Consider the following 21772-nt stretch of genomic DNA (forward strand, 5'->3'; position numbering starts at 1 on the left):
CTGGATATAACGCTGTGTATATTATATAATAACACCGTGTGTCACTGGGTATAACGCTGTATATATTATATAATATCACACTGCGTGTCACTGGATAAAACGCTGTGTATATTATATAATAATACACAGTGCGTCACCTGGTATAATGCTGTGTATATTATATAATAACACACAGTGAGTCACTGGGTATAACGCTGTGTATATTATATAATAACACACAGTGTCACTGGGTATAACGCTGTGTATATTATATAATAACACACCGTGTGTCACTGGGTACAACGCTGTGTATATTATATAATAACACCGTGTGTCACTGGGTATAATGCTGTGTATATTATATAATAACACACCGTGTGTCACTGGGTATAACGCTGTGTATATTATATAATAACACACCGTGTGTCACTGGGTATAACGCTGTGTATATTATATAATAACACACCGTGTGTCACTGGGTATAACGCTGTGTATATTATATAATAACACACCGTGCGTCACTGGGTATAACGCTGTGTATATTATATAATAACACACAGTGTCACTGGGTATAACGCTGTGTATATTATATAATAACACACCGTGTGTCACTGGGTGGGGGTACCGTCTTGGGTGGCTGTCACTTTATGGGCTTGAGCGCACTGCCCATGTGTGTGGTGGGTAACATTGCCCTTGGGTTCGGGGTGTGGGCGAGCCTCCGTCTCCCTGAGATGGTGGGCGGTCTCTGAGGAAACCGGTCTGGCAGTGAATCTAGCTCCCTAGTGATGGAAAAAACAGTAAAGCAAAAGGTGCAGAGAATACTGGAAGTCTGCAGAGGGATTTGGATAGGCTAAGTGAATGGGCTAGGGTTGGCAGATGGAATACAATGTTGACAAATGTGAGGTTATCCATTTTGGTAGGAATAACATCAAAAGGGATTATTATTTAAATGATAAAATATTAAAACATGCTGCTGTGCAGAGAGACCTGGGTGTGCTAGTGCATGAGTTGCAAAAAGTTGGTTTTCAGGTGCAACATGTGATTAAGAAGGCAAATGGAATTTTGTTCTTCATTGCTAGAGGGATGGAGTTTAAGACTAGGGAGTTTATGCTGCAATTGTATAAGGTGTTAGTGAGGCCACACCTGGTGTATTGTGTTCAGTTTTGGTCTCACTTGAGAAAGGACGTACTGGCACTGGAGGGTGTGCAGAGGAGATTCACTAGGTTAATCCCAGAGCTGAAGGGGTTGGATTATGAGGAGAGGTTGAGTAGACTGGGACTGTACTCGTTGGAATTTAGATGGATGTTTTAGAAACATAAAATTATGAAGGGAACAGATAGGATAGATGCGGGCTGGTTGTCTCCACTGGCGGATGAAAGCAGAACTGGGGGGCATCGCCTCAAAATAAGGGGAAATAGATTTAGGACTGAGTTTACGCGGAACTTTTTCACCCAAAGGGTTGTGAATCTATGGAATTCCTTGCCCAGTGAAGCAGTAGAGGCTCCTTCATTAAATGTTTTTAAGATAGATAGTTTTATGAAGAATAAAGGGATTAAGGGTTATGGTGTAAGGGCCGGAAAGTGGAGTTGAGTCCACATAAGATTTTTTAAAAATAAAATAAATTTAGAGTACCCAATTCAATTTTTTCCATTTAAGGGGCAATTTGGACTGGCCAATCCACCTTTGGTTTGTGGGGGCGAAACCGATGCAAACACGGGGAGAATGTGCAAACTCCACACGGACAGTGACCCAGAGCCGGGATCGGACATGGGACCTCAGCGCGTGAAGCAACAGGGCTAACCCACTGTGCCACCGTGGTGCCGAGAGTCCACAAAAGATCAGCCATGATCTCATTGAATGGCGGAGCAGGCTTGAGGAGCCAGATGGCCTACTCCTGCTCCTAGTTCTTATGTTCTTATGAAAAAGTGTGGGCTTCACAGGAGAGATACTCCCCGGGCCGAAAAAATTGACTTTGGATTTGGTTCAACTAAGTGCCATAGCGAGTGAGTTTAGCTGCGTGCTTCCGGAGCTCATAGTTGTATCAGTAGCCTTAACGCCCTACGTGCAGCTGTGGCTGCAAAAAGCCCCGTTTTGTACAGTGGGGAGGTCCGCTAGCCGGAAGGGTCATTTAAAGGTGGTGCCCCGATCACCATGGTGATCCTCCAACCCCCAGCCGAATGCAGTATGGGAGGGTCCCAGGCAACCTCCCACCCCCACACCACTCCTGCCAACACCCACACAGGGCATCTCCGGCCAGATCATGCCCGTGCAGAAAATGCCAGCTTGACACCCTGTCAATGCCAGACTGGCACTCAGATGTCACTGCTCAGGTGCCAGGCTGGCACTGCTAGGGGCCCAGGTGGCACCAGCACTGCCAGCGCACCACCCTGCTCAAAGGGCAAGCAGCTTGGACCTCCGATCGCCTGAGAGACAAACCATGCTGAACGACACTCGGCCAAGGTCTCCAAGGCGAAGAGGATGAATCCCAAAGCCTCGGGTACATCGGGAATCTGTGAGGCTAACTGCCTCGCTCTAATGTGGGCCGGATTCACATCGCAACTTCTCGCCAGATCGTGTTGGACCTCGCGAGGCATTAAGAGGCGGGAAGATGCCAGGAGTGCGGTCTTCCGGCTTTTATCGGCCACTCTGCGCAGCGGCGTGCTGCTTTCCGGATCCAGAGTGGCCATTGGATTGCGGCCAAAGTGTGGTTCGATAGCAGTGGGAATTCGGCAACAGATGGTAGCTCCCAGCAAATCCCGCCTGAAATGACACTTAGAAACTTTTCCATTGTATTGCGCCCAAAATAATAACACTGTGTGTTAGTGTGTATAAAACCCCTTATTGTAATATAATTACAGACAATATGAGTTGTGCAAATATCAATATAAAAGTTGTCAATATTGTCAATCTTGATCTCGGTATTTATTGTATTGTTTTATCTCTTCCAGGTGTTCAGTGGGTCCAATGTCAAGACAGTAAGTAAAATATTTTCGCTGCTCAAAGCTTGTTTCCTCTATCGTCCGAGAATGAACTGTGGACTTTATCAACACACTCTGGGCATATCAAACTTTATTGCATCTGTTAGAAATTTCCCTGTCTCTGTGCTGGCTTCACATTGGAACACATTGTCTAATTAGATATCATAAAACCACAGAGGACTCATTAAAAAACAAAAGGTCACACTGTCACAGGGTCAGTGCTGAGGGAGCGCCGCACTGTCACAGGGTCAGTGCTGAGGGAGCGCCGCACTGTCACAGGGTCAGTGCTGAGGGAGCGCCGCACTGTCACAGGGTCAGTGCTGAGGGAGCGCCGCACTGTCACAGGGTCAGTGCTGAGGGAGCGCCGCACTGTCACAGGGTCAGTGCTGAGGGAGCGCCGCACTGTCACAGGGTCAGTGCTGAGGGAGCGCCGCACTGTCGGAGGGTCTGTGCTGAGGCAGCGTCGCAATGTCGGAGAGTCAGTACTGAGGCAGCGCCGCAATGTCGGAGGGTCAGTACTGAGTGAGCGCCGCACTGTTAGAGGGCCTGTGCTGAGGCAGCGCTGCACTGTCAGAGGGTCTGTGCTGAGGGAGGCAGCACACCAAAGAGAAGGAATTGGTGGATGTTGAGTCTGGAGAAGGGTGTGTAGATAGCCTGGGTCACATTGAGATCCAAAAAGACGAGGTGTTAGGCGTCTTGAAAAATATTAAGGTAGATGTCGCCAGGGCCTGAAGGGATCTACCCCAGAATACTGAAGGAGGCTAGAGAGGAAATTGCTGCGGCCTTGACAGAAATCGTTGGATCCTCACTCTTCAGGTTATGTCCCGGAGGACTGGAGAATAGCCAATGTTGTACCTTTATTTAAGAAGGGTAGCAAAGATAATGCAGGGAACTACAGGCCGGTGAGCCTTACATCGGTGGTAGGGAAATTACTGGAGAGAATTCTTTGAGACAGGATCTACTCCCATTTGGAAGCAAATGGACGTATTAGTGAGAGGCAGCACAGTTTTGCAAAGGGGAGGTCGTGTCTCACTAACTTGATCGAGTTTTTCAAAGAGGCCACAGAAATGATTGATGCAGGTAGGGCAGTGGATGTTGTCTGTATGGACTTCAGTAAGGCCTTTGACAAGGTCCCTCATGGTAGACTGGTACAAAAAGTGAAGTTACACGGGACCAGGGGTGAGCTGGCAAGATGGATACAGAACTGGCTAGGTCATAGAAGGCAGGGAGTAGCAATGGAAGGGTGCTTTTCTAATTGGAGGGCTGTGACTAGTGGTGTTCCGCAGGGATCAGTGATGGGACCTTTGCTGTTCGTAGTTTATATCAATGATTTGGAGAAAAATGTAACTGGTCTGATTAGTAAGTTTGCAGACGACAAAGGTTGGTGGAATTGCGGATAGCGATGAGGACTGTCAGCATACAGCAGGGTTTAGATCGTTTGGAGACTTGGGTGGAGAGATGGGAGATGGAGTTTAATCCAGACAAATGGGAGGTAATGCATTTTGGAAGGTCTAATGCAGGTAGGGAATATACAGTGAATGGTAGAACCCTCAAGAGTATTGAAAGTCAGAGAGATCTAGGTGTGCAGGTCCACAGGTCACTGAAAGGGGCAACACAGGTGGAGAAGGTAGTCAAGAAGGCATACGGCATGCTTGCCTTCATTGGCCGGGGCATTGAGTATAAGAATTGGCAAGTCATTTTGCAGCTGTATAGAACCTTAGTTAGGCCACACTTGGAGTATAGTGTTCAATTCTGCTCGCCACACTACCAGAAGGATGTGGAGCCTTTAGAGGGGTTGCAGAAGAGATTTACCAGGATGTCGCCTGGTATGGAGGGCATTAGCTATGAGGAGCGGTTGAATAAACTCGGTTTGTTCTCACTGGAACGACGGAGGTTGAGGGGCGACCTGATAGAGGTCTACAAAATTATGAGGGGCATAGACAGAGTGGATAGTCAGAGGCTTTTTTCCAGGGTAGAGGAGTCAATTACTAGGGGGCATAGGTTTAAGGTGCAAGGGGCAAGGTTTCGAGGAGATGTACGAGGCAAGTTTTTTTACACCGAGGGTAATGGGTGCCTTGAATTGCTGCCGGAGGAGGTGGTGGGAGCAGGGACGATAGTGACATTTAAGGGGCATCTTGACAAATACATGAATAGGATGGTAATAGAGGGATACGGACCCAGGAAGTGGAGAAGATTTTAGTTTTGATGGGCAGCATGGTCGGCATGGGCCTGGAGGGCCGAAGGCGCTGCACTGTCGGAAGATCAGTACTGAGGGAGTGCCGCACCTTCGGAGGGTCAGTACTGAGGGAGCGCCGCACTGTCGGAGGGTCAGTGCTGAGGGAGTCCCGCACTGTTGGAAGATCAGTACTGAGGGAGTGCCGCCCTGTCGGAGCGTCAGTACTGAGGGAGCACCGCACTGTCGGAGGGTCAGTACTGAGGGAGCGCCACCCTGTCGGAGGGTCAGTACTGAGGGAGCGCCGCCCTGTCGGAGGCTCAGTACTGAGGGAGCGCCACCCTGTCGGAGGGTCAGTACTGAGGGAGCGCCGCCCTGTCGGAGGGTCAGTACTGAGTGAGTGCCGCCCTGTCGGAGGGTCAGTACTGAGGGAGCGCCACCCTGTCGGAGGGTCAGTACTGAGGGAGCGCCGCCCTGTCGGAGGGTCAGTACTGAGTGAGTGCCGCCCTGTCGGAGGGTCAGTACTGAGGGAGCGCCGCACTTTTACAGGGTCAGTACTGAGGGAGCGCTGCACTTGCACAGGGTCAGTACTGAGGGAGTGCTGCACTGTCGGAGGGTCAGTACTGAGGGAGTGCTGCACTTGCACAGGGTCAGTACTGAGGGAGTGCTGCACTGTCGGAGGGTCAGTACTGAGGGAGTGCCGCACTGTCGGAGGGTCAGTAATGAGGGAGTGCCGCACTGTCGGAGGGTCAGTACTGAGGGAGTGCCTAAACAAGCAGCACGGACCATAAGAGAAGGACGTATTGGTGCAGGGCACAGTGTGAGAGTGATAACAACCCCCCCCACCCCCAGCAGAGGGCACAATTCAACCTGAAACAATTCCTTTAAACAAACACCAGCTGTACGGCCACCTCTTTTCACCCCCCTCCCCAAAGGCAGCCGCACATAGGTTTCAAGGTGCCTAACCGAGCGGCCCATACCACTGGAAAAGGACACACCAATACGGGGCACGGTGGAAGAGAGAGAGATAGAACATAGAAAATACAGCACAGAACAGGCCCTTCGGCCCACGATGTTGTGCCGAACCTTTGTCCTAGATTAATCATAGATTATCATTGAATTTACAGTGCAGAAGGAGGCCATTCGGCCCTTTGAGTCTGCACCGGCTCTTGGAAAGAGCACCCTACCCAAACTCAACACCTTCACCCAACACCAAGGGCAATTTGGACATTAAGGGCAATTTATCATTGGCCAATTCACCTAACCTGCACATCTTTGGATTGTGGGAGGAAACCGGAGCACCCGGAGGAAACCCACGCAGACACGGGGAGGACGTGCAGACTCCGCACAGTCAGTGACCCAAGCCGGAATCAAACCTGGGACCCTGGAGCTGTGAAGCAATTGTGCTATCCACAATGCTACCGTGCTGCCCTTGAGAACAAATAAATCTACACTATATCATTTAACCGTAATCCATGTACCTATCCAATAGCTGCTTGAAGGTCCCTAATGTTTCCGACTCAACTACTTCCACAGGCAGTGCATTCCATGCCCCCACTACTCTCTGGGTAAAGAACCTACCTCTGATATCCCTCCTATATCTTCCACCTTTCACCTTAAATTTATGTCCCCTTGTAATGGTTTGTTCCACCCGGGGAAAAAGTCTCTGACTGTCTACTCTATCTATTCCCCTGATCATCTTATAAACCTCTATCAAGTCGCCCCTCATCCTTCTCCGTTCTAATGAGAAAAGGCCTAGCACCCTCAACCTTTCCTCGTAAGACCTACTCTCCATTCCAGGCAACATCCTGGTAAATCTTCTTTGCACCTTTTCCAAAGCTTCCACATCCTTCCTAAAATGAGGCGACCAGAACTGTACACAGTACTCCAAATGTGGCCTTACCAAAGTTTTGTACAGCTGCATCATCACCTCACGGCTCTTAAATTCAATCCCTCTGTTAATGAACGTGAGCACACCATAGGCCTTCTTCACAGCTCTATCCACTTGAGTGGCAACTTTCAAAGATGTATGAACATAGACCCCAAGATCTCTCTGCTCCTCCACATTGCCAAGAACTCTACCGTTAACCCTGTATTCCGCATTCATATTTGTCCTTCCAAAATGGACAACCTCACACTTTTCAGGGTTAAACTCCATCTGCCACTTCTCAGCCCAGCTCTGCATCCTATCTATGTCTCTTTGCAGCCGACAACAGCCCTCCTTACTATCCACAACTCCACCAATCTTCGTATCATCTGCAAATTTACTGACCCACCCTTCAACTCCCTCATCCAAGTCATTAATGAAAATCACAAACAGCAGAGGACCCAGAACTGATCCCTGCGGTACGCCACTGGTAACTGGGATCCAGGCTGAATATTTGCCATCCACCACCACTCTCTGACTTCTATCGGTTAGCCAGTTCGTTATCCAACTGGCCAAATTTCCCACTATCCCATGCCTCCTTACTTTCTGCATAAGCCTACCATGGGGAACTTTATCAAATGCCTTACTAAAATCCATGTACACTACATCCACTGCTTTACCTTCATCCACATGCTTGGTCACCTCCTCAAAGAATTCAATAAGATTTGTAAGGCAAGACCTACCCCTCACAAATCCGTGCTGACTATCCCTAATCAAGCAGTGTCTTTCCAGATGCTCAGAAATCCTATCCTTCAGTACCCTTTCCATTACTTTGCCTACCACCGAAGTAAGACTAACTGGCCTGTAATTCCCAGGGTTATCCCTAGTCCCTTTTTTAAACAGGGGCACGACATTCGCCACTCTCCAATCCCCTGGTACCACCCCTGTTGACAGTGAGGACGAAAAGATCATTGCCAACGGCTCTGCAATTTCATCTCTTGCTTCCCATAGAATCCTTGGATATATCCCGTCAGGCCCGGGGGACTTGTCTATCCTCAAGTTTTTCAAAATGCCCAACACATCTTCCTTCCTAACAAGTATTTCCTCGAGCTTACCAATCTGTTTCACACTGTCCTCTCCAACAATATCGCCCCTCTCATTTGTAAATACAGAAGAAAAGTACTCGTTCAAGACCTCTCCTATCTCTTCAGACTCAATACACAATCTCCCGCTACTGTCCTTGATCGGACCTACCCTCGCTCTAGTCATTCTCATATTTCTCACATATGTGTAAAAGGCCTTGGGGTTTTCCTTGATCCTACCCGCCAAAGATTGTTCATGCCCTCTCTTAGCTCTCCTAATCCCTTTCTTCAGTTCCCTCCTGGCTATCTTGTATCCCAGAGATAAAACGGCCTTTACAAAAAACAAAGCAAGACAGAATACAGAGCATCCAGAAAAAAAACAGCAAACAATTCAGTACAAGACTGAAGCCAGCGCACGCTCCGCACCCTCCCTGCATCCTCCCCCCTGCTCCAGCAACAACCCCATGGAAAAGGACAGGCAGCGCACAGTTGACAAAAGAGAAAACATGAGCACCGAGAGGGACCAACACTCAGTGCACAGAAACAGGAGGCGCCGCAACTGGCGAGCACCCAGCCGCTAGGCACAGAAACCCCCCAGTAATCACCATACAATCCCCCAACAATAAAACCGGAAGAACCAACATCAGTACAAGCAGTACACATGGTCAACAGGGCCACCGCCCTGCTGCTGTCACAGTTCCGGCATCCTGTCTCCGGACACCATCCCAGTCCAAAACTGGAAAAGCAAGTCCGTTCCCCATCTCTGGCACCTAGCCAGCCAAGATCCACCCCGTGCTCCACTCCCAACGATAAGCAGGAAGGCAGTCTCGGGCGTGGCAATGGCAGGTAGGCAAGCTCTATCCTCCCTCTCCCCTGCAACCAATTGGCAGCAGCAACGGGCTCCTCTTGTCCTCCATCCAAACGGTTGTAGCACCATTCTCCCTTGCCCGAGTCCAGGCTTCAAATTCCGGAAAATGCAGCCAGCATGCAGAATAGCACACCAGGTCCGGAAACAGGGCAACAGCCAGAAACATCCGGAGCTCCGATACAGATTCCCCCTCCCACATCTCAGACTATGAGCTGCCCAGGTGATGAGGGGGTGGAGCGTCCTCCCAATTGGAGGAACTCCCCACACGATACAAACCTCGACCTGGAAGCATTCGAGCAAGGTGACCCCGTGGGGAGTGGAGAGGAGTGATTGCTGTATCTAATGTGAAAATAAAGGGAGTTGTTAAACTAGCCTCTTGTAGAGCCTTTGCTCCCATCTACAACATGCACAGTGGTTAGCACTGTTGCTTCACATTGCCAGGGTCCTGAGTTCGATAGCTGGCTTGGGTCACTGTCTGTGCGGAGTTTGCACGTTCTCCCCGTGTCTACGTGGCTTTCCTCCGGGTGCTCCGGTTTCCTCCCACGAATCCCGAAAGATGTGTAGGCAAGGTGAATTGGACATTCTGTATTCTCCCTCTGTGTACCCGAACAGGCGCCGGAATGTGGCGACTAGGGGCTTTGCACAGTAATTTCATTGAAATGTTAATGTGAGTCGACTTGTGACAATAAAGATTATTATTACCATCCTGTTTATCTTGCAGGCTGCGGCCGTCCTGTGATCTCGACCCGCATTGTCGGCGGGCAAGATTCTGAAGATGGGAGGTGGCCCTGGCAAGTTAGCATTCATGAGATATCTATGCACGTTTGCGGTGGGACCCTGATCTCCAATAATTGGGTTTTGACAGCAGCGCACTGCGTTTCCAAGTGAGTAAAGAGCATCGTGGACAATGTTTAATCCCTTGCTTATCATCCTGACCTGACGAGGGAGGCATGGGCCTGTGAACATAACCAATAAATAACATAACCAGGCTTCATTTTGGGCCTAGTTCTAGGTTAGCCGATATTGCATGCAATCTGGGACCGCGACCCCACTCTTAACCCTTCTGCCTGCCAATACTCACAGGTACATCATGCAGTGTTTTGAGAAACGCCTTTGTTATCTAGCTCTCAATCTGGCCTGTCAGACACATGTAACCGCAAAGGCTCTCTTGATGGTAAGCAACGCTTTCGGGCGGCAGATGTTAGATCCAGCACACTGGTCACAGTTTGCAGGATCATGAGACTGAATTTGAGTGGACCAGAGGAAGCCATTGAGATCTTCGAGTTTGCTCTGCTATTTAATAAGATCCTGGCTGATGTCACACACAATAAGCCCACTTTCCTGCCTTCTCTCCGTATACCCAACTGATTAAAAACTTTTGATCTCAGGTTTGTAAATGTTCAAGTACTCTGCCTCCACAGCTGCCAGGTGTAAAGAATTCGAAACATCTCCACTCTTTAAGAGCGGAAATCCTTCCTCCAAGGGCAGGGCCAACCTGTTTAACCTTCCAGCATATGGCGGTTCCTCTATATCCAGGACCATCCTCTGTACGTCCTCCAATAATAATAGACCTTTCCTGAAATAAGGGGGCCAGAACTGTACCCAGTGTTCTAAATGTGGTCTCACTAACGCATTGTACAGTGGCAATAACAGTTATATTTACATTTCTATATTCTAGCCTCTTTGTAATAAAAGCCGGCATTCCATTTGCCTTCCGTATAACCTTCGGCAGCTGTATTCTTGCTTTCTGGGTTTCATGAACAGGATTTTGTAATCCAGCTTACAGCAGTCACTCTCCACTGAGATCATCGCTGTACCTGTCCTGGGAGGGTTTGATGGGGACAGTGTAGAGGGAGCTTTCCTCTGTATCTAACCCCGTGCTGTACCAGTCCTGGGAGTGTTTGATGGGGACAGTGTAGAGGGAGCATTACTCTGTATCTAACCCCGTGCTGTACCTGTCCTGGAGTGTTTGATGGGGACAGTGTAGAGGGACCTTTACTCTTTATCTAACCCCATGCTGTACCTGTCCTGCGAGTGTTTGCAGGAGACAGTGTAGAGGGAGCTTTACTCTGTATCTAACACCGTGCTCTATCTGTCTTGGGAGTGTTTGATGGGGACCGTGTAGAGGGGGCTTTACTCTGTACCTAACCCCGTGCGGTACCAGTCCTGGGAGTGTTTGATGGGGACTGTGTAGAGGGAGTTTACTCTGTTTCTTCCCCCGTGCATTACCTGTCCTGGAAGTTGTTGATGGGGACCGTGTTGAGGGAGCTTTACTCTGTATCTACCCCCGTGCTTTACCTGTCCTGGAAGTTGTTGATGGGGACCGTGTAGAGGGAGCTTTACTCTGTATCTAACCCCATGCTGAACCTGTCCTGGGAGTGTTTGATGGGGGACCATGTAGAGGGAGCTTTACTCTGTATCTAACCCCGTGCTGTACCTGTCCAGGGAGTGTTTGATGGGGACCGTGTAGAGGGAGCTTTACTCTCTATCTAACCCCGTGCTGTACCTTTCCTGGGAGTGTTTGATGGGGACAGTGTAGAGGGAGCTTTACTCTGTATCTTACCCCGTGCTTTACCTGTCCTGGGAGTGTTTGATGGGGACAGTGTAGAGGGAGCTTTACTCTGTATCTTACCCCGTGCTTTACCTGTCCTGGGAGTGTTTGATGGGGACAGTGTAGAGGGAGCTTTACTCTGTATCTAACCCCGTGCTGTACCTGTAGTAGGAGTATTTGATGGGGACAGTATAGAGGGAGCTTTACTCTGTATCTAACCTCGTGCCATACCTGTCTTGGGAGTGTTTGATGGGGACAGGAGAGAGGGAGCTTTACGCTGTATCTAACCTCGTGCTGTAACTGTCCTGGAGTGTTTGATGTGGACAGTTTAGAGGGAGCTTTACTCTGTATCTAACCCCGTGCTGTACCTGTCCTGCGAGTGTTTGCAGGAGACAGTGGAGAGGGAGCTTTACTCTGTATCTAACGCCGTGCTCTATCTGTCTTGGGAGTGTTTGATGGGGACCGTGTAGAGGGAGCTTTACTCTGTACCTAACCCCGTGCTGTACCTCTCCTGGGAGTGTTTGATGGGGACAGTGTAGAGAGAGCTTTACTCGGTATCTAACCCCATGTTGTACCTGCCCCGGGATTGTTTGATGGGGACAGTGTAGGGGGAGCTTTACTCTGTATCTAACCCCATGCTTTACCTGTCCTGGAAATTCTTGATGGGGTCCGTGTAGAGGGAGCTTTACTCTGTATCTAACCCCGTGCCGTACCTGTAATGGCAGTGTTTGATGTGGACAGTGTAGAAGGAGCTTAAATATGTATCTAACCCCGTGCTGTACCTTTCCTGGGAGTGTTTGATGGGGACAGTGAAGAGGGGGCTTTACTCTTTATCTAACCTGATGCTGTACCTGTCCTGGCAGTGTTTGATGGTAACCGTGTAGAGGGAGCTTTACTCTGTACCTAACCCCGTGCTGTACCTGTCGTGGGAGTGTTTGATGGGGACAGTGTAGAGGGAGCTTTACTCTGTATCTAACCCCGTGCTGTACCTGTCCTGGGAGTGTTTGATGGGGACAGTGTAGAGGGAGCTTTACTCTGTATTAACCCCGTGCTGTACCTGTCCTGGGAGTGTTTGATGGGGACTGTGTAGAGGGAGCTTTACTCTGTTTCTAACCCTGTGTTGTACCTGTCTCGGGAGTTTCTGATGGGGACAGTGTAGAGGGAGCTTTACTCTGTATCTACCCCTGTGCTTTAACTGTCCTGGAAGTTCTTGATGGGGACCGTGTAGAGGGAGCTTTACTCTGTATCTAACCCCATGCTGTACCTGTCCTGCGAGTGTTTGCAGGAGACAGTGTAGAGGGAGCTTTACTCTGTATCTAACACCGTGCTCTATCTGTCTTGGGAGTGTTTGATGGGGACCGTGTAGAGGGGGCTTTACTCTGGACCTAACCCCGTGCGGTACCAGTCCTGGGAGTGTTTGATGGGGACTGTGTAGAGGGAGTTTACTCTGTTTCTTCCCCCGTGCATTACCTGTCCTGGAAGTTGTTGATGGGGACCGTGTTGAGGGAGCTTTACTCTGTATCTACCCCCGTGCTTTACCTGTCCTGGAAGTTGTTGATGGGGACCGTGTAGAGGGAGCTTTACTCTGTATCTAACCCCATGCTGAACCTGTCCTGGGAGTGTTTGATGGGGGACCATGTAGAGGGAGCTTTACTCTGTATCTAACCCCGTGCTGTACCTGTCCAGGGAGTGTTTGATGGGGACCGTGTAGAGGGAGCTTTACTCTGTATCTAACCCCGTGCTGTACCTTTCCTGGGAGTGTTTGATGTGGACAGTGTAGAGGGAGCTTTACTCAGTATCTTACCCCGTGCTTTACCTGTCCTGGGAGTGTTTGATGGGGACAGTGTAGAGGGAGCTTTACTCTGTATCTTACCCCGTGCTTTACCTGTCCTGGGAGTGTTTGATGGGGACAGTGTAGAGGGAGCTTTACTCTGTATCTAACCCCGTGCTGTACCTTTAGTAGGAGTATTTGATGGGGACAGTACAGAGGGAGCTTTACTCTGTATCTAACCTCGTGCCATACCTGTCTTGGGAGTGTTTGATGGGGACAGGAGAGAGGGAGCTTTACGCTATATCTAACCCCGTGCTGTACCTGTCCTGCGAGTGTTTGCAGGAGACAGTGGAGAGGGAGCTTTACTCTGTATCTAACGCCGTGCTCTATCTGTCCTGGAGTGTTTGATGTGGACAGTTTAGAGGGAGCTTTACTCTGTATCTAACCCTGTGCTGTACCTGTCCTGGGAGTGTTTGATGGGGACAGTGTAGAGGGAGCTTTACTCTGTATCTAACGCCGTGCTCTATCTGTCTTGGGAGTGTTTGATGGGGACCGTGTAGAGGGAGCTTTACTCTGTACCTAACCCCGTGCTGTACCTCTCCTGGGAGTGTTTGATGGGGACAGTGTAGAGAGAGCTTTACTCGGTATCTAACCCCATGTTGTACCTGCCCCAAGATTGTTTGATGGGGACAGTGTAGGGGGAGCTTTACTCTGTATCTAATCCCATGCTTTACCTGTCCTGGAAATTCTTGATGGGGTCCGTGTAGAGGGAGCTTTACTCTGTATCTAACCCCGTGCCGTACCTGTCCTGGCAGTGTTTGATGTGGACAGTGTTGAAGGAGCTTAAATATGTATCTAACCCCGTGCTGTACCTTTCCTGGGAGTGTTTGATGGGAACAGTGTAGAGGGGGCTTTACTCTTTATCTAACCTGATGCTGTACCTGTCCTGGCAGTGTTTGATGGTAACCGTGTAGAGGGAGCTTTACTCTGTACCTAACCCCGTGCTGTACCAGTCCTGGGAATGTTTGATGGGGACAGTGTAGAGGGAGCTTTACTCTGTATCTAACCCCATGCTGTACCTGTCGTGGGAGTGTTTGATGGGGACAGTGTAGAGGGAGCTTTACTCTGTATCTAACCCCGTGCTGTACCTGTCCTGGGAGTGTTTGATGGGGACAGTGTAGAGTGAGCTTTACTCTGTATTAACCCCGTGCTGTACCTGTCCTGGGAGTGTTTGATGGGGACTGTGTAGAGGGAGCTTTACTCTGTTTCTAACCCTGTGTTGTACCTGTCTCGGGAGTTTCTGATGGGGACAGTGTAGAGGGAGCTTTACTCTGTATCTACCCCTGTGCTTTAACTGTCCTGGAAGTTCTTGATGGGGACCGTGTAGAGGGAGCTTTACTCTGTATCTAACCCCGTGCCGTACCTGTCCTGGCAGTGTTTGATGAGGCCAGTGTAGAGGGAGCTTTACCTTGTATCTAACTCCGTGCTGTACCTGTCCTGGGAGTGTTTGATGGGGACAGTGTAGAGGGAGCTTTACTCTGTATCTAACCACGTGCTGTACCTATCCTGCGAGTGTTTGATGGGGGCAGTGTAGATGGAGCTTTACTCTGTATCTAACCCCGTGCTGTACCTGTCCTGGGAGTGTTGATGGGGACAGTGTAGAGGGAGCTTTACTCTGTATCTAACCCCGTGCTGTACCTATCCTGGGAGTGTTTGATGGGGACAGTGTAGAGGGAGCTTTACTCTGGATCTAACCCCGTGCTGTACCTGTAGTAGGAGTGTTTGATGGGGACCGTGTAGAGGGAGCTTTACTCTGTATCTAACCCCGTGCCGTACCTGTCCTTGGAGTATTTGATGGAGACAGTATAGAGGGAGCTTTACTCTGCGTCTAACCTCGTGCTGTACCTGTCCTGGAGTGTTTGATGGGGAGAGTGTAGGGGGAGCTTTACTCTGTATCTAACCTCGTGCCATACCTGTCTTGGGAGTGTTTGATGGGGACAGGAGAGAGGGAGCTTTACTCTGTATCTAACCTCGTGCTGTAACTGTCCTGGAGTGTTTGATGTGGCAGTTTAGAGGGAGCTTTACTCTGTATCTAACCCCGTGCTGTACCTGTCCTGCGAGTGTTTGCAGGAGACAGTGGAGAGGGAGCTTTACTCTGTATCTAACGCCGTGCTCTATCTGTCTTGGGAGTGTTTGATGGGGACCGTGTAGAGGGAGCTTTACTCTGTACCTAACCCCGTGCGGTACCTGTCCTGGGAGTGTTTGATGGGGACTGTGTAGAGGGAGCTTTACTCTGTATCTAAACCCATGCTGTACCTCTCCTGGGAGTGTTTGAGGGGGACAGTGTAGAGAGAGCTTTACTCGGTATCTAACCCCGTGTTGTACCTGCCCCGGGATTGTTTGATGGGGACAGTGTAGAGGGAGCTTTACTCTGTATCTAACCCCGTGCTGTACCTTTCCTGGGAGTGTTTGATGGGGACAATGTAGAGGGAGCTTTACTCTGTATCTACCCCCGTGCTTTACCTGTCCTGGAAGTTGTTGATGGGGACCGTGTAGAGGGAGCTTTACTCTGTATCTAACCCTGTGCCGTACCTGTCGTGGCAGTGTTTCATGGGGACAGTATAGAGGGAGCTTTACACTGTATCTAACCCCGTGCCGTACCTGTCCTGGCAGTGTTTGATGTGGACAGTGTAGAAGGAGCTTAACTATGTATCTAACCCTGTGCTGTACCTTTCCTGGGAGTGTTTGATGGGGACAGTGTAGAGGGAGCTTTACTCTTTATCTAACCCAATGTTGTACCTGTCCTGGAAGTGGTTGATGGGGACCGTGAAGAGGGAGCTTTACTCTGTAGCTTACCCTGTGCCCTACCTGTCGTGGCAGTGTTTGATGGGAACCGTGTAGAGGGAACTTTACTCTGTACCTAACCCCGTGCCGTACCTGTCCTGGCAGTGTTTGATGTGGACAGTGTAGAAGGAGCTTAACTATGTATCTAACCCTGTGCTGTACCTTTCCTGGGAGTGTTTGATGGGGACAGTGTAGAGGGAGCTTTACTCTTTTCGTAACCCAATGTTGTACCTGTCCTGGAAGTGGTTGATGGGGACCGTGAAGAGGGAGCTTTACTCTGTAGCTTACCCTGTGCCCTACCTATCCTGGCAGTGTTTGATGGGAACCGTGTAGAGGGAACTTTACTCTGTACCTAACCCCGTGCTGTACCAGTCCTGGGAGTGTTTCATGGGGACAGTGTAGAGGGAGCTTTACTCTGTATCTAACCCCATGCTGTACCTGTCGTGGGAGTGTTTGATGGGGACAGTGTAGAGGGAGCTTTACTCTGTATCTAACCCCGTGCCGTACCTGTCCTGGGAGTGTTTGATGGGGACAGTGCAGAGGGAGCTTTACTCTGTATCTAAACACGTGCTGTACCTGTCCTGCGAGTGTTTGATGGGGACAGTGTAGATGGAGCTTTACTCTGTATCTAACCCCGTGCTGTACCTGTCCTGGGAGTGTTGATGGGGACAGTGTAGAGGGAGCTTTACTCTGTATCGAACCCCGTGCTGTACCTATCCTGGGAGTGTTTGATGGGGACAGTGCAGAGGGAGCTTTACTCTGTATCTAACCCCGTGCTGTACCTGTCCTGGGAGTGTTTGATGGGGACAGTGTAGAGGGAGCTTTACCCTGTATCTAACCCCGTGCTGTACCTGTAGTAGGCGTGTTTGATGGGGACCGTGTAGGGGGAGCTTTACTCTGTACCTAACACCGTGCGGTACCTGTCCTGGGAGTGTTTGATGGGGACTGTGTAGAGGGAGCTTTACTCTGTATCTAACCCCATGCTGTACCTCTCCTGGGAGTGTTTGAGGGGGACAGTGCAGAGGGAGCTTTACTCTGTATCTAACCCTGTGCTGTACCTGTCCTGGGAGTGTTTGATGGGGACAGTGTAGAGAGAGCTTTCCTCGCTATCTAACCCCGTGTTGGACCTGCCCCGGGATTGTTTGATGGAGACAGTGTAGGCGGAGCTTTACTCTGTATCTAACCCCGTGCTGTACCTTTCCTGGGAGTGTTTGATGGGGACAGTGTAGTTAGAGCTTTACTCTGTATCTAAACACGTGCTGTACCTGTCCTGCGAGTGTTTGATGGGGACAGTGTAGATGGAGCTTTACTCTGTATCTAACCCCGTGCTGTACCTGTCCTGGGAGTGTTGATGGGGACAGTGTAGAGGGAGCTTTACTCTGTATCGACCCCCGTGCTGTACCTATCCTGGGAGTGTTTGATGGGGACAGTGTAGAGGGAGCTTTACTCTGTATCTAACCCCGTGCTGTACCTGTCCTGGGAGTGTTTGATGGGGACAGTGTAGAGGGAGCTTTACCCTGTATCTAACCCCGTGCTGTACCTGTAGTAGGCGTGTTTGATGGGGACCGTGTAGGGGGAGCTTTACTCTGTACCTAACACCGTGCGGTACCTGTCCTGGGAGTGTTTGATGGGGACTGTGTAGAGGGAGCTTTACTCTGTATCTAACCCCATGCTGTACCTCTCCTGGGAGTGTTTGAGGGGGACAGTGCAGAGGGAGCTTTACTCTGTATCTAACCCTGTGCTGTACCTGTCCTGGGAGTGTTTGATGGGGACAGTGTAGAGAGAGCTTTACTCGCTATCTAACCCCGTGTTGGACCTGCCCCGGGATTGTTTGATGGAGACAGTGTAGGCGGAGCTTTACTCTGTATCTAACCCCGTGCTGTACCTTTCCTGGGAGTGTTTGATGGGGACAGTGTAGTTAGAGCTTTACTCTGTATCTAACCCTGTGTTGTACCTGTCCCGGGAATGTTTGATGGGGACAGTGTAGAGGGAGCTTTACTCTGTATCTAACCCCGTGCTGTACCTTTCCTGGGAGTGTTTGATGGGGACAATGTAGAGGGAGCTTTACTCTTTATCTAACCCCGTGCCGTACCTGTCCTGGGAGTGTTTGATGGGGACTGTGTAGAGGGAGCTTTACTCTGGACCTAGCCCCGTGCTGTAACTGTCCTGGAGTGTTTGATGTGGCAGTTTAGAGGGAGCTTTACTCTGTATCTAACCCCGTGCTGTACCTGTCCTGCGAGTGTTTGCAGGAGACAGTGGAGAGGGAGCTTTACTCTGTATCTAACGCCGTGCTCTATCTGTCTTGGGAGTGTTTGATGGGGACCGTGTAGAGGGAGCTTTACTCTGTACCTAACCCCGTGCGGTACCTGTCCTGGGAGTGTTTGATGGGGACTGTGTAGAGGGAGCTTTACTCTGTATCTAAACCCATGCTGTACCTCTCCTGGGAGTGTTTGAGGGCGACAGTGTAGAGAGAGCTTTACTCGGTATCTAACCCCGTGTTGTACCTGCCCCGGGATTGTTTGATGGGGACAGTGTAGAGGGAGCTTTACTCTGTATCTAACCCCGTGCTGTACCTTTCCTGGGAGTGTTTGATGGGGACAGTGTAGAGGGAACTTTACTCTGTACCTAACCCCGTGCTGTACCAGTCCTGGGAATGTTTGATGGGGACAGTGTAGAGGGAGCTTTACTCTGTATCTAACCCCATGCTGTACCTGTCTTGGGAGTGTTTGATGGGGACAGTGTAGAGGGAGCTTTACTCTGTACCTAACCCCGTGCTGTACCAGTCCTGGGAGTGTTTCATGGGGACAGTGTAGAGGGAGCTTTACTCTGTATCTAACCCCATGCTGTACCTGTCGTGGGAGTGTTTCATGGGGACAGTGTAGAGGGAGCTTTACTCTGTATCTAACCCCGTGCCGTACCTGTCCTGGGAGTGTTTGATGGGGACAGTGCAGAGGGAGCTTTACTCTGTATCTAAACACGTGCTGTACCTGTCCTGCGAGTGTTTGATGGGGACAGTGTAGATGGAGCTTTACTCTGTATCTAACCCCGTGCTGTACCTGTCCTGGGAGTGTTGATGGGGACAGTGTAGAGGGAGCTTTACTCTGTATCGAACCCCGTGCTGTACCTATCCTGGGAGTGTTTGATGGGGACAGTGTAGAGGGAGCTTTACTCTGTATCTAACCCCGTGCTGTACCTGTCCTGGGAGTGTTTGATGGGGACAGTGTAGAGGGAGCTTTACCCTGTATCTAACCCCGTGCTGTACCTGTAGTAGGCGTGTTTGATGGGGACCGTGTAGGGGGAGCTTTACTCTGTACCTAACACCGTGCGGTACCTGTCCTGGGAGTGTTTGATGGGGACAGTGCAGAGGGAGCTTTACTCTGTATCTAACCCTGTGCTGTACCTGTCCTGGGAGTGTTTGATGGGGACAGTGTAGAGAGAGCTTTACTCGGTATCTAACCCCGTGTTGGACCTGCCCCGGGATTGTTTGATGGGGACAGTGTAGGCGGAGCTTTACTCTGTATCTAACCCCGTGCTGTACCTTTCCTGGGAGTGTTTGATGGGGACAGTGTAGTTAGAGCTTTACTCTGTATCTAACCCTGTGTTGTACCTGTCCCGGGAATGTTTGATGGGGACAGTGTAGAGGGAGCTTTACTCTGTATCTAACCCCGTGCTGTACCTTTCCTGGGAGTGTTTGATGGGGACAATGTAGAGGGAGCTTTACTCTTTATCTAACCCCGTGCCGTACCTGTCCTGCCAGTGTTTGATGGGAACCGTGTAGAGGGGGCTTTACTCTGTACCTAACCCCGTGCTCTACCAGTCCTGGGAGTGTTTCATGGGGACAGTGGAGAGGGAGCTTTACTCTGTATCTAACCCCATGCTGTACCTGTCGTGGGAGTGTTTGATGGGGACAGTGGAGAGGGAGCTTTACTCTGTCTCTAACCCCATGCTGTACCTGTCGTGGGAGTGTTTGATGGGGACAGTGTAGAGTGAGCTTTACTCTGTATCTAACCCTGTGTTGTACCTGTCCCGGGAATGTTTGATGGGGACATTGTAGAGGGAGCTTTACTCTGTATCTAACCCCGTGCTGTACCTTTCCTGGGAGTGTTTGATGGGGACAATGTAGAGGGAGCTTTACTCTTTATCTAACCCCGTGCCGTACCTGTCCTGGCAGTGTTTGATGGGAACCGTGTAGAGGGGGCTTTACTCTGTACCTAACCCCGTGCTCTACCAGTCCTGGGAGTGTTTCATGGGGACAGTGTAGAGGGAGCTTTACTCCGTATCTAACCCCATGCTGTACCTGTCGTGGGAGTGTTTGATGGGGACAGTGGAGAGGGAGCTTTACTCTGTCTCTAACCCCATGCTGTACCTGTCGTGGGAGTGTTTGATGGGGACAGTGTAGAGGGAGCTTTACTCTGTATCTAACCCCGTGCCGTACCTGTCCTGGGAGTGTTTGATGGGGACAGTGTAGAGGGAGCTTTACTCTGTATCTAACCACATGCTGTACCTGTCGTGGGAGTGTTTGATGGGCCAGTGTAGAGGGAGCTTTACTCTGTATCTAACCCCGTGCCGTACCTGTCCTGGGAGTGTTTGATGGGGACAGTGTAGAGGGAGCTTTACTCTGTATCTAACCCCGTGCTGTACCTGTCCTAGGAGTGTTGATGGGGACAGTGTAGAGGGAGCTTTACTCTGTATCTAACCCCGTGCTGTACCTATCCTGGGAGTGTTTGATGGGGACAGTGCAGAGGGAGCTTTACTCTGTATCTAACCCCGTGCTGTACCTGTCCTGGGAGTGTTTGATGGGGACAGTGTAGAGGGAGCTTTACTCTGTATCTAACCCCGTGCTGTACCTGTCCTGGGAGTGTTTGATGGGGACAGTGTAGAGGGAGCTTTACTCTGTATCTAACCCCGTGCTGTACCTATCCTGGGAGTGTTTGATGGGGACAGTGTAGAGGGAGCTTTACTCTGTATCTAACCCCGTGCTGTACCTGTCCTGGGAGTGTTTGATGGGGACAGTGTAGAGGGAGCTTTACTCTGTATCTAACCCCATGCTGTACCTGTCCTGGCAGTGTTTGATGGTAACCGTGTAGAGGGAGCTTTACTCTGTACCTAACCCCGTGCTGTACCAGTCCTGGGAATGTTTGATGGGGACAGTGTAGAGGGAGCTTTACTCTGTATCTAACCCCATGCTGTACCTGTCTTGGGAGTGTTTGATGGGGACAGTGTAGAGGGAGCTTTACTCTGTATCTAACCCCGTGCTGTACCTGTCCTGGGAGTGTTTGATGGGGACAGTGTAGAGTGAGCTTTACTCTGTATTAACCCCGTGCTGTACCTGTCCTGGGAGTGTTTGATGGGGACTGTGTAGAGGGAGCTTTACTCTGTTTCTAACCCTGTGTTGTACCTGTCTCGGGAGTTTCTGATGGGGACAGTGTAGAGGGAGCTTTACTCTGTATCTACCCCTGTGCTTTAACTGTCCTGGAAGTTCTTGATGGGGACCGTGTAGGGGGAGCTTTACTCTGTATCTAACCCCGTGCCGTACCTGTCCTGGCAGTGTTTGATGAGGCCAGTGTAGAGGGAGCTTTACCCTGTATCTAACTCCGTGCTGTACCTGTCCTGGGAGTGTTTGATGGGGACAGTGTAGAGGGAGCTTTACTCTGTATCT

The 21772-nt window shown here is 50.2% G+C and overlaps 1 protein-coding gene across 1 annotated transcript in view; it reads left to right on the forward strand.

The window, feature by feature from the left end:
- Window positions 1-21772, forward strand: part of LOC140396077 (serine protease 33-like) — a 165512-nt gene that overhangs the window by 25473 nt on the left and 118267 nt on the right. The window contains exons 2-3 of the mRNA XM_072484179.1: window positions 2928-2954; window positions 9669-9831. Coding sequence (XP_072340280.1) covers window positions 2928-2954; window positions 9669-9831 — 190 coding nt within the window. The remainder of the gene's footprint in view (window positions 1-2927; window positions 2955-9668; window positions 9832-21772) is intronic.

Source organism: Scyliorhinus torazame, chromosome 19 (assembly GCF_047496885.1).
Source record: "Scyliorhinus torazame isolate Kashiwa2021f chromosome 19, sScyTor2.1, whole genome shotgun sequence".
Classification (NCBI taxonomy): domain Eukaryota; kingdom Metazoa; phylum Chordata; class Chondrichthyes; order Carcharhiniformes; family Scyliorhinidae; genus Scyliorhinus; species Scyliorhinus torazame.